The 12471-nt window shown below is 53.4% G+C and overlaps 5 protein-coding genes across 5 annotated transcripts; 2 read left to right on the plus strand and 3 right to left on the minus strand.

Annotated features, from left to right (window-relative positions):
- Positions 1-452: 452 nt before the first annotated feature.
- On the minus strand, positions 453-2422 carry TRV_06328 (uncharacterized protein; the record flags this gene model as incomplete). The annotated part of the gene is made up of 3 exons (XM_003019564.1): positions 453-1511; positions 1574-2134; positions 2219-2422. 3 exons carry the CDS (start codon positions 2420-2422, stop codon positions 453-455), a joined length of 1824 nt encoding a protein of 607 aa, XP_003019610.1.
- Positions 2423-3520: 1098 nt separating this feature from the next.
- Positions 3521-4081, plus strand: TRV_06329 (uncharacterized protein; the record flags this gene model as incomplete). The annotated part of the gene is made up of 1 exon (XM_003019565.1): positions 3521-4081. One exon carries the CDS (start codon positions 3521-3523, stop codon positions 4079-4081), a length of 561 nt encoding a protein of 186 aa, XP_003019611.1.
- A 206-nt stretch (positions 4082-4287) lies between these two features.
- Positions 4288-6388, minus strand: TRV_06330 (F-box domain protein; the record flags this gene model as incomplete). Its single annotated transcript, XM_003019566.1, has 2 exons — positions 4288-5387; positions 5500-6388. The coding sequence occupies 2 exons, from the start codon at positions 6386-6388 to the stop codon at positions 4288-4290; spliced, it is 1989 nt and encodes a 662-aa protein (XP_003019612.1).
- Positions 6389-6907: 519 nt separating this feature from the next.
- TRV_06331 (protein tyrosine phosphatase (Pyp1), putative) lies at positions 6908-9422 on the minus strand (the record flags this gene model as incomplete). Its single annotated transcript, XM_003019567.1, has 2 exons — positions 6908-7585; positions 7656-9422. 2 exons carry the CDS (start codon positions 9420-9422, stop codon positions 6908-6910), a joined length of 2445 nt encoding a protein of 814 aa, XP_003019613.1.
- A 345-nt stretch (positions 9423-9767) lies between these two features.
- Positions 9768-10928, plus strand: TRV_06332 (uncharacterized protein; the record flags this gene model as incomplete). Its single annotated transcript, XM_003019568.1, has 3 exons — positions 9768-10282; positions 10417-10753; positions 10833-10928. The coding sequence occupies 3 exons, from the start codon at positions 9768-9770 to the stop codon at positions 10926-10928; spliced, it is 948 nt and encodes a 315-aa protein (XP_003019614.1).
- Positions 10929-12471: the final 1543 nt, after the last annotated feature.

The raw sequence follows: 12471 nt of genomic DNA on the forward strand, positions 1-12471 counted from the left end.
GTTTTCCTGCTTCTTCCATGTCCTCTTTATTCCCCGATTTGGTTGCTGGGTTGAGATTATATTTCGCATTGCATTGGGGCATTTTCAATGACAAGTGCGCATCCGTCTGCGGCGCATGCGGACGAAAAAGGCTTCTAGGGGAACGGAATGAAGGGAATGGTTGCTTTATTTTATGGCGTTCTGGCCGGCTTGTGGTAGCTCCTAGCGTCATTTGGATTTCTATCGCGTTCTATGGATCCCACTCCAATTAACGAGAATATGCATTTTCACGGGTTCGCGTCTATTGAACGATCTTACTTGAAACGGCTACATGGCGGCTTATACAATTGACTTGGGATAAATCTCATTTTCATTATACTGCTGCCTATAATAATACTCAAGCAGTAAAAAGGTAAAGGAAATGATGCCGTCTACCGTGAATATGGCAGGTTAGACATATTAGAATTCTCCTTCTAGGAAGAATGCCATCCCACAACGGCCTTGTCTACATCCGACCTGTATTCTTGTTGCTTATAGCATTGCTCCAGGAAAACCTTATACTTAACCTCGAGCAGCTTCTTTTCGTGCTCATCTTTGGTCGGGTAAACCGCCTTACCGGGCTTGCTCATTCGGTCCATGATATCCCATAGGCCTTCAGTCTTTCCATCTTTATCAGCGCTGGCGGCCTTGACTCCGAGCATGGCGGCACCATGGCAGACGGCAGCGTGGACGTAGCGTGGGACAAAAACCGGCATTGAGCAGGCCGATGCTATGAGGCCCATTAAAATATCATTCTGGCATTGAGAGCCAGACATAAATATCGAGGTAATATTGTGGCCAGCCTTGTTCATTGTCTCCACGATCTGGCGTGTCTGCAGTGCAATAGATTCCAGAGTGCCATAATAGTATAGGCACAGTCCATTGACAGATTTATCGCTGGACAGGCCAATGACCGCACCGGACATTTGCGGGTCGGCAATTGGGGATCTATTTCCAAACAGGTCACCGTAGAGGAAGAAGTGACGGCCAAGGTAGGATATGGAGGGAGCCTTGGATTCGGCTGCCATTTCTCTTAGACGTTCATTCAGATAATCGTAGATGTTAGAGTTGTAGGACTCCGCAACCGAGAGAGCTTCATTGAACGCTGGGTGGGTTTCGATAACGTGTTTAAGCAGCTCGCCAGTGGCCGACTGCCCGCCTTCTGCCATCCAGAAACCCGGCATTATGGTATCACGGTAGGGACCCCAGACACCAGGAACAAAGACCGGGTTAGGGGACATGGCCAAATGGCAAGTGGAGGTACCAGCCACGGCAGCCAGGCGAGTGAAAGCCTGGGTTCTGTCGTTGTTAGCAGCATCAGAGCTCAACAGATCAGAGTCCAAGTCGACTTTGGCGCCAACAGTCCCAATCCACCCTGCGTATGCATCGATTACACCGCTACCGACTGCAATGCCAGCAGGAAGGCCAAGTTCAGCAGCAGCGGATTCACAAAGTCCACCAACAAGCTCACCAGCACTCAAATATTCTCCGTTCTGTTACCCCTGCGTTAGCCACTCATTTTCGGCAGGAATATGCTTGGTGAGTTCAGTCATACCTCTCCGTTAACGCCACCCATCCTCTTGAAGTTATCGGCAGCAAGATCCTCCAAGCCAATCGCATTTAAAAAGTCAGGTTGCCATCCCTTGATGCTTCCATCAACGCCGACAGGGACATATCCCTGTTTGCAGACTACACTGCAGAAGCTTCTCTTTTCGTTGCCAGTGGCCAAATGAGTGAGTGCGTCTGCCAGGTCATAGAACTTGCATCTATCAAACAGCTCCTTTGGCATGTTATTTTTGAGCCAGAGGGCCTTTGGAATCTCCATCTCGATGGACATTTTGCCTCCGACATACCGGAGCAAGTTGTGGCCGGTAGCATTGATCTTCTCGGTCTCTTCCACGGGGCGATGATCGAGCCAGAGGATAACGTTGCGTTCGGTATCGAAGTTGGGCCCGGTGACAGAGATAGGTTCGCCGGTATCGTGAGCGAAGACAGCTAGTGAGCAGGTCGCATCAAACCCGATGCCTTTGATGGAGAGGGGGTTGATGTTGTGCTGGCTGATAACTCGCTGGACACACATGCAGATGCATCTCCAGATATCAGCAGTCGATTGCTCCTAGTGGACATCAGTCTCAAGGATACCAGGTATAGGTATGATGGGCAAAGCATAAGGTGACAACGGGCGAGAAAGACTACTTACATAGTAGCCTTGCTGGGGCTGCCAGAGACCGATATTTTCGGATGCCAACCCAACGATATCGCCTTTATCGTTGATGATGCAAGCTCTAGCACTACCGGTGCCAACATCGACGCCGATGAAGTGATCCATCAACGGGTTGATCTCGTTCCTGGGATCCATGGTGGCCTGTCTCGAGACCTGCTGGGACGGTTGAAAGGAGCTCATGGTGAAGGGTGTAGGTGCAGGTATAAATACGCAGCAACTCTGGTTATCTGGCACAGACTCCTCCCCACGCCGTTTGCCTTGGGTGTCTGTCCTACGAGCGAGGTGCGTGGAAGTGGGTGTGTGTTCCTGGCGGGCCGGCCGGCGGCTTCGCAAAAAGACTATACCCGGGCGCTATTTGGGTCGTTATCCAGGCCAGAAAAAAGAGGCAATTCCTGTTTCACAGACAAAGAATGCAGCCTTGAAACCGGCGAGCACGACTAAGCTGGAGCTGCTGTTAGTTCGCCGGATTATTTGAGCCGTTTTTGCGTGAAAGCTTGACGGTGAATATGGGGCCTTGCCTATCTTCTCAAATATTGGCTATTCCGGCCTCTCTTTTTTCACCTCCTTTTAGGCTCCCTAACTGAAATCTCGGGCCTGATGTCTTTTATATAACTGTCATCTGCACGGCCCGTCGAGGTGTTGCTCCGTCGCGGTGAGCTGCGGTAGAGCTGCCTGGTAGACAGAACCCCCCACTGCTACTTACTACCAGTAAAACCGGCTCAACGCTTAACTGAACCCACCAGCCCACAGCAAACGCCAGGATCTGGCCGGTAGTGATCCTCGCCATCCCGCGCCCTCGTTCTCCACTGCGTACGCATTGTCCTTCCTGTCCATCGTCTGCTCATCGTGCATCGGCCGGTCGTTCGTCTTTTTGCTTTGTTGTCGGCCTGCCATCTCTCCGTCGACTCCATCGCCGGTCCACAGATAAGAAGGGAAGAGGGCGACAGCGAGGCAACGGTCGACTTGTTCCTGTGCCATTGGTACTCCCAGCGCTGTCGATCTTCCTCCCGCCAGCAAGTTTCAGCTCGATCTTCGTCCTCCGTCCTTTGCTTCTTCTTGTTCTTCTTCTTCTGCTTCTTCTTCGTCCTCGTCGTTGTCGTCGTCGTTTTTGCTGACGTTGAAAAAAGGTGCGTAGCTGTAGAATCACGTGATATCACCAACTTTCATCAACGTCAACGTCAACAAAAGACGGCAAAAACGAGGTAGAAGACGAAGAAGACGCAAGAAGAGGACAAAGAGAGACAAAGGAAGGAAGCGGAGGAAAAAAGAGGAGACACAATGAGGCTGCTGTCTGTCCTGCTCGCCGCGACCAGCGTGGCCTCTGCTGTGGCCATGCTCCAGGCACAGCTCTTCTACCAACCGGTCACGGCATCCTCGAAACCAGTCGAGCTCGCGCAGATAAGCTACGACCCGGCTACGCTGCGGTCCAAGGTTATATCTTACTCTCCTCCAGAGCCCTCTGGCCCTGACGCAGCCGGCGATCTGGTCCGCATCGGCACATCGCCCCAGTCGAGGAGCTGGGCCGGCGTCCTGGCCTCCCACGCCCTCCTCCACCCGTCTCCCTCGAGTAACTATCCGCCGCCCACTTTCTCCCTCTACCTTGATCCCGAGGATCGTGTATATCATGTTGGAGTCTCGGCTTCGTCACCGTTGACATCCACGGGCGGCGCAGGCAGTCATCTGAACCAGGCCGGGAAGCCGTTGCAGATGAAGGTGCAGCTTATCCGCTCCCAACCTGCTGCTGTCCCGCAGTTGAACAAGCCCATTGCCAGAAGGGCAGACGACGCAGATGACGAGCAGGTGGAGGTTCCCTTGATGAACTCGCTGCTCCAGAAGTGAGATTGCTCTCCTTGGCCCTTACACATACCATAAACAAGGCGGTTGATTGCTAACTGTTCAGCAGGTACTGGTGGCTTCTGCCGATTGTCTTTCTGCTAGCTGTGGGTGGCGGCGGGTCTTGATTCTACGCAGTGTATAATATGGAAAATGGCGTTGTCATTGAAAGTATATAGTATAAGGGTATACACAAGATGATATTACCTGGTCTACGCATCCAAATCCATCTCTTCCCCGTCATCATCTTCATCCTCGTCTTCGGCTTCCATATCATCATCATGCATGTCTTCATCTTCATCCTCGTCCTCATCCTCCGCCTCACTCTCATCGCCAACAACATTGCCGTAGGACAAAGGTCTCTTGCTTAGTTCATCTGCCACAACATCTTCCTCCGCTTTTATCACCCCCTTTAGCCTCAGGGCAGACCTATTCGAACCAAGTTGCCAAACCATCAGACCCTTGTCAGTCAGCAGGGTAAGTTCGTTCTCGCCGTTGGTAAACTTTAGTCCAAAACAAACAGCGTCCAAGTCAAGTATTATGGGCTTCAGTTCAACAATATCCTTCCACCCGTCTTCTGTCTTTTCGTAGTCCTCCTCTCCGGTAGATCGAGGAACAGTACTTGCTCTTGCACACGCGCCGGGGTCTCCAGGATAATACATGGAAGGGGGATAGTATCCCTCCCTGTTTCGCATGAGCACATGGTACGGTTCGAGCGGCCAGACGTACAAGGTCTTCCAGTTTACAATCGCAAGCCGAGTACCCCGGGGCGAGGAAGCTATGAGCCCCGTCAAGTTGGATTCGTTGGGTTTGAATCCCCAGAGCTTGGCAACTGTTACCCAGCGTTCAATGCGCCTACCACGGTCCAGATTAAGGATATGGGTACATCGGTCCGATCTGCACTGCGCTGTTGACCGGAGGATATACGCACCTACCCGGCCATTCGGAGGCAGGCGTGTAAAACCGACTGATGCATAGTACCAGTCACAAACTCCGTTTGCGAAGTTCCTTATGTGGTACCCATAAAAGGGGATCCCTACCTGAAATCGTGAAGATATAGGTGGCGATGTTCCGTCGTATTCGGGTCTTCTAGCATAGCAGATGTTGTCGAGGAGACGGCCCCGATGTGCAGAGCCAGAGCCAGAAGTATCTGCAGAGCTAAGAATGCGTTGGAATTGGTCGTATATGATGGACGACGAATGCCAGTATATAACCTGCTGGTGGCGGTCATTAAAGCGAACTTGCACAATCGGATCAGGTAGATGCATCGTTGAATCCGAGAAATGCCGTCGGCGTGCTATTTCATCGCCATCTACTAAGGTAGTCGTGTTGTATTCCACATCTACAGTGAATAATCAATCCCGTCAGCCTATCAAGGACATCTAGAGGTAGAAAGTGGTACTAATCCGAGGACCCAAACCTACATGAACAGCCGTCCTTTCGAACCACAACGTCAGACTCATCATATTTGTGCAGACAAACTTTGGTGACCCGTGGTGACTCCTTGTGCTGCCACGATACCACAACACACTCCTGGTCTACGACATCAATTGCGAGAGGGGTGTATATTTCTTCCAGCTCAGTGGGGAACACAGTGAACACCGTCGGCCTCCATCCGCCTTTGGGGGAGTCGATGGAATAGTGAACCAATCGGATGCGAGCAGAGTAATACGGCATCATTGTGTCCTCAACAAATGGGTGCATGGAGGGCGAGTCTGCTGGGTTCGCCGGAGGTTTGTAGCGCTGGAGCACTGATATGACGTTTGGGTACGAGCGGCTGTTGACAACGCGTAGTATCTCAATCTCACCCGGGACATCACTGGGGGACTCTAGCTTGCCTGCGGATAACATTGTTTCCTCCGGCCGTAGGCTTGGGTGACCCACCAAATACAGGTATACGGATGCACTGCCCCTTGGAACCAAAGCGAGTGATGGATGAGCGAAGTATTGCGGCTCCTCGTGGGGGGTTGGAAAGAAGGAAGAAGCCTTGGTATCTATCACGCCCTCTTCCATCGTGTATAGTGTGGTATCAGAGTGGAAATTGGCCCCGTATAAATGAGTAGCTGCCCTTGACATGAGCTCCTGGTACAGCTGTGCAGTTGACAGCCCTTCCAAGGGGATGCCATCCTCGGTTTCCAATGGGCCAGGCAGCTTGAACAGTTGATGGCGTAGGACCTCGCGGCATGTCTTAGCAATTGCAAGCAGCGTCGAGCAAGTACGGATAAGCTGGAGAAAGCTGGGCGTCGAGCAGCACTTGAGCACTAGCTGGAGGAGTTCCACCGGCAGGTCCAGCAGGCTATTGATCTTTGCCATCGTCGCTAGCAGAGTTAGTTACAGAGCTCCAGGCTACAGCGAGACGCGGTATGGGTCAATAAGATAATAGCAATAATATGTTAATAGCGACGATGGTGAACGAAGTCAGCATCTGGAGCTGTTGGGAGTGTTTTTTGGTTGTTGTTGTTGTATTTATAGTCGCTGCGGGCTGAGAATATTTAACTCGATGCTTGGCGTTGATTCTTTTTAAGGTTGAGGCTCTGTTAGGCAGCAACAGCATCGGCTTTTTTATGATCTAGCAAAAACTCACGGCTAAGGATGTATTTTGTACGAAAAGCGTACGGAGTATAAGAATATATATAGAACGCAAGTGAGAACGCAAAGCACGCCGGTCTACAACTCCAACGCCAGTTTATGTAACCTCCAATTTCTGAAATACGTTAGAACGATCACCGCGGAGGCAAAAGTATTCGATACAAAGAATCCCCCAGTAGTCAATATGGGGGACCCGAAAGGGAGTAGAAGAAACACTCGTATCTCTCGCTCGTGTCTTTCTTTTTAAGTATGAGATGCCCACCATTCTAGGATGGACTCGTAGCAGAGGACAAACTGACGTAAACTCTGGACCATGCTTAACCTCTGGGATCGAAAATCTTCAACCGTCGAGGCCACAAGGTCGGTTGTGTCCTCGTATACCCAGCTTGGCTCTGTCCTTTCGGAGCTCTGGGACGCCTTCCTCTGACGCTTGAGCATGTCTATCACACTGTCAACGGTACAGAAGGTTCCTGTCCTACCACAGCCCGCGCTGCAGTGAACAATCACCCTGCGTTGACCTTCTGGGTCTGGATTGTCCTGATGATTCGGAGAGGAACGGCCGGTCGACCCGCTCACGACAGCGTCACATTCCTCAATCAGGCGTAAGAGATGGTATGGTTTGGCTGGAGTGCCGAAATCGGGCCAGTCCGAGTACTGGATCTGGGTGATCTCTCTCGGGGGTTCGAAGGGCTCCTTGGAGTTGGTCATGCTGAAGTGGCGGATAATGAAATAACCGGTCTCTGATGGCTCACATTGCCGCCGGTCAAGGGGGATGGCGCCCTCACTGACGAGCTGGACACGTAGATTGCCGTAGTCGGCAGACCTCCAGTATGGGTGGCATTTGACCTGCGCTCCATCCGTCTCGGCTGTTAGCATGACGATAAGCCGTACATCCTGTTCCCATACCACCCGCCAAAAGTCCTAAACAGACGTTAGTAAATGGAAGCTACAAAGAAAGCATATGGAAAGAAGTGGAAGGAGGGATGCGTACGTTGAATGTAGCAGGCATAGGGGCCTGGGTGGCTATGTAGCGTTTGTGGGAGCGCGAAGATCGGATAAAGCTGGCATTGATGTAGTCACAGCTGCTTTCGGTGGTGTCTAATAACTTGACACGGCAGTGGTCGTAAGGATAAATGTTGTTGTATCTGTTTTTGGACCCCTTTTCGATGCCGGCAATTCTGTATGAACGTTTGCCGGGGGTTTGTCCCTCTATGTTGTTGGTAGATGTCCCAGGAGCAGAGAGGGCCTGCTGCATACGGCTCTGTTCACCCTTTTCGATGTTGAGGAACCGGACTGCAGCTGTCTTTCCGGCATCTTCAGCATTGGCAATGTGGGAGAGCCAGGCTGGCAAGGAGAGTCTGGTGGCCTCGTCCATTGTAGGGGGCAGGGTGACGGGAAGCTGGCCAACGCCACCGATAAGGTCAACGTTTTGGCGGATGTTGGAGAAGAAGGGATTGACGGGGTTTGACGAAGGCGTGGGCATGACGCAACCACCGGCGATTGATGGGGCGGTCGGGAGGGTAAGGCTGATAGATAGATTATTCTTCGCACGGCCAGCAGCTGTGGAAGAGGATGAATTGGGAGAAGTGCACGCGGCCACGGCAGCTGATGATGAAGAGGAGGAGGAGGAGGCAGAGGGCGCGGGCAGAGAACTCTCGATCCAGTCGGGGAACTGGGTTGAGAAGCGGCTAAAGCCGCCAGCCAGGACGAGGGACTCGCCCTTCCAGCCTTCTCTGGAGAACTTCTGGAGCAAGCTGACCAGCAAGGCAGCATCCTTTGGCAGACTGGTAGAGGAGTCGTAGACTATGATACGGGTGCTTGACCGCCACCGGTTGAAGTTGGACTTGTCCTGCCCGGTACCAAAGGTCTCCTCGACTTTCTGCAGGTTGAACGAGGGCCGTTTGAGGAGGGTTGTGGGTATGCAGAGGTTGAGAGAGCCCTTGATATGGGCCTTTGTGAACTGAAGCAAGGGCCGCACGTCGAGCAGGAGGGTCTCGCTCTGGGACGAGCGTAGTATTTCCAGACACCGCTCGGCCGTGACCATCTTGGCATCACCGAGATCATGGCTGACGGGAATCGAGTGTGTTCTGTGTAGGGATATGGCCGACGGCTTCTGATGGCCCGCGGGCGACAGAATCCTGTTGATTTGGGCGGCCGCTGGAGTCGAGGTAAGATGATGGCTGCCGAATCTGGCACCACCGGCCACGACACCGACACCGCCGGCGGCGGTGGAGGAGGAGGCGACCAGCGGCGTCGAGGCACTGGAGGAAAACGGCGAGGGCTCCTCGAGCAGCGGGTGGAAGGACGACTTGGAGGGTCCCTTTTGCGGCAGTTTCGGGGTGAAGGAGTGTTGCTGGTGTATCAGCGGCGAGCTCGCGGCCGGCTCCCGCTCGGCAGTAGTCCTGCCACTGAACCGCCGCTCGAGCAGGCTATCTGTGCTCTTCCGCGAGGGGACAACAAGCTTGGGAGCTGCCGTGCCTGTTGATGGTCCTGATCCTGTTCCCGGTCCCGGTCCTGCACCGGTGCTGGCGGGGATGCCAAAGCTGAACTCCCTGTCTCGGGATGCCGACGGGTGAAAGAAGGGCACGGCATCGCTGGAGGGGGCGGCCGTCGTGTTTGCAACGAGGTCGAAGTAGCCTCCCGTGGACGATTCCTCCACGCATCGAGGCGAGAAGGGCCCGCTGCCGAAGAACGAGGCGGTTATCTGGCCGGCCGAGGGGGGCGTAGAGGGAGGCAGGCCAGCTGGGGTGGTCGACATGCAGCCCCAGGCCGGCGACGGGCGGGAGGTCGCTGTAGTCGTAGACATGCCTTTTTTTTTTTGTTCCTTCGTTTCTTCGTTTCGATGAGAGAACGAGGGGGGTATCGCAGGGCTTCTCTTCTGGTGAGCTGCTCTCTTCAGGGTTATAGCTGGGTCGTGGTGGTGGTTGGGATGGCTGGAGACGAGCTGCTCGCCATCATCCAGACGCTGTTCTATTGACCTGCTGGCAGGGCGGCTGCAGAGGCCATCGTCAGTCAGTCTCGTCCGCAACGCATGTCTCTCGCGCAAGCAGTATCCGGGTCTCTATGTACGGGGTGGCAAGGGAGTGGCCGGCGGTGCGATGGGATGTTGTTGTTTTCTTATATATATATATACAGGAGAGAAAAGGCCAGGCCGGCGGAGGATGACGTTATTATAGGGAGCGGTCGCCACCAGAAAAAACGCAACCAGAGCAAACCACAGGAACAGGAGAGAAGCGAGAGGGAAGAAGAAGAAGAGAAGAAGCGAAGAAGCGTAGAAGAAGAAGAAGAAGAACAAGGCTCAGGCGGAAGACGGGTTGAGGGTTCAGGAACAGGCGAGCGAGACAAAGGGGCGGTACGTACGGGGAGGATGGCGCTTAGCGGACAGCGACGGCGAGGTCAAGCCGGCCAGACAGAGAGAGACAAGAGAGAGATACGAGACAGAGATACGAGACAGAGAGCGAGTGAGAGACGAGACGATGCTGTCACTGACAATGTCGTCCAGTCGTTGGGTCGTGAGTCGTTGCAGTCCAGCGAAGAGGCAGACGTAGGCAGTAAAAACGCACAAGGGATGAAGACGAGAGCGAGACGAGAACGAGACGAGAAGAACGTCGGCGACCGGTCCGTTGGTGGACGCAGGCGAACCGTGGTTGAGCGCCAGGCGAAGGCGAAAGTCTCGATCCACGGTTGGCCGGTTGACGTAAGAGGGTGATATGATGGATGATGATGCGAAGGGGGAGAAGACGAAGACGCAGAAGAGAAGAAGAAGAGAAGAAGAAGCAAAGAGAGATCGAATTCTATCCGTGGCTGCAGCCAGCCAGCCAGCCAGCAGAGGGATTGGATTATATATGTACACAGCGCTCCTATCTTACAGCTCGAGGCGAGGACATCGTCATACGTCTGTCCTCGAAGACGTCCTCGCCTCGCCGTGATGTCTTCTCCTCCTCCACTCCATTTATAATATTTATCAGCTTCCGCTCGCTTTTCGTCTCGGTCTCAGTGGGCTTAGTCAGGCCCTTGGCTGACGTCAAGAGAGCGCGAGACAGCGACGGCGAGGTCGACCGGCGAGGTCCTACCGGCGACGGTCAACGGGTGTGCGTTTCGAAGGGGCGGCCGTCGCCTGGGGGGGAACCAGGTCAGAGCAAGACCGTTTCTCCTTATTATTCCTTAGGTGCTGTTTAAGACAGACGACTCCCGGCCAGGCGGTGGCTCTTCTGACGTCGTCGTCGTCGTCGTCGTCGTCGTTGACAGCTGGCTAGTCAGCTAGGCAATACGCCCGTCCGGCTCGCCCTTGAAGCGCTGCACCCGCTTCTGCTCCCAGTTGTCCAGGTCCTTGGCCATCAGTTTCTAACCCCCCGCCCCGTCAGCCAGGATTCACACAAGCAGTAGAGAAGGTAGAGAAGGTAGAGTAGCATACGTAGTACTCCTCGCGCTCGTCGCCCAGGATGCGTCGCCGCGGGTTCCGGCGCACCTGGCTGGCGTCCTCGTCCGCGCCGCGCAGCCCCAGGGCCATCGCCTCCTCCTTGCCCAGCTGCTGCACCCGCCGGTCATGTCGTTCGTAGCGCAGCGCCGTCGCCGGGGTCAGGAAGAATGAGCCCGCCACCATCACGCTCACAAACGGGAGCCCGAAGAGCAAGAAGGGGTGTCGAGACAGGTTGGCCCGGTACCGCGCTCCCAGGCGCTCGCCCAGCGACGAGGCGGCCGTCGTCGAAGGTCGGAACTTCTTCGACTGGAAGGGAGGCATCCCGTCGCTCTCTCTGGTCCTTTTGCCGCTTCTTTTGTCGCTACTTTTGCCGCTTCTTTTGTCGCTACTTTTGCCGCCCTCCGTCGTCTCCGTCGTCGTCTCGCGGTCTGCTTGGAAGTTCGGTCGTTTTTGTCGTTTTTGATAGCAAAAGAAAAAAAGAGTCGAAAAGGACGTTGATATGCTGACTCAGCGAGGATTGCAAGAGAGAAAAAAGAGGATAACAGTTATATTAGTTATACAGGAGCTAAGCAGCGCTTCACAGCCACGGATTCAACTCTGGTTGTCGCTCACTGTCGCTCGTAACAGGTAAATTACTTTGACCAGGGAGGGAATGGGCGCTGGACCATGTTTGCGCCATCTTGGCCAATAATGATACCTATCTGATGATAACACATTCGATACAGCTAACTGTGGTGCATTTGGCTAGAGTTGATATTCAAAATCAAGTAGTTATTTGTCATGCACACGAGTAACTGCTTTGTACAGAGTGGAGAAGTTATTGAGACAGGGATGTTCGATACGTTCATTGCAGTATTGGGGGCCAAAGTCCGCATGGAAATAATTCTACACCAATAAGAGACTCTTCACACGTCAAGGTCAATTGTTGGTATACCCGCCACCCCTCTCGAAAACTGCAACTTCATGGTATCATGTCAATCCCTGTTGCCTAGATTTAGTGGTTGGGAAATCTCCTGAACATAGGCGCCTTGGTGGACCTCCAACTCTAGTCTGCCTTTTCCGTACTGAGTGCTGGGGATCTCACTAAATATAAACAGTAAAGTGTTATATTTAGTATCTCAATTCAGCGAGCATGGATTTATTCAATGCATCGAATCATTTATCTTGGGGTATAAAAGGGACGCCAAATCCTGTATATCTTCGGCCCCTCAAACCCAAGCCAGGCCTTCAACGATTCCAGCACGCGCATAATTATCTATAGAAGTTTACCCATCAATAGCACCCAGCTACAGTCATGAATTCTATTCGCAGTTTCTCGTCGACTGCTAGCCGAAAGCTTCTCCAGCTCTTAGGCAAGGTCACCCTCGAAGACGTTGAGAGGGTCAAT

This window comes from Trichophyton verrucosum, assembly GCF_000151505.1.
Source record: "Trichophyton verrucosum HKI 0517 chromosome Unknown contig00695_1.f1.exp, whole genome shotgun sequence".
NCBI classification, from domain to species: domain Eukaryota; kingdom Fungi; phylum Ascomycota; class Eurotiomycetes; order Onygenales; family Arthrodermataceae; genus Trichophyton; species Trichophyton verrucosum.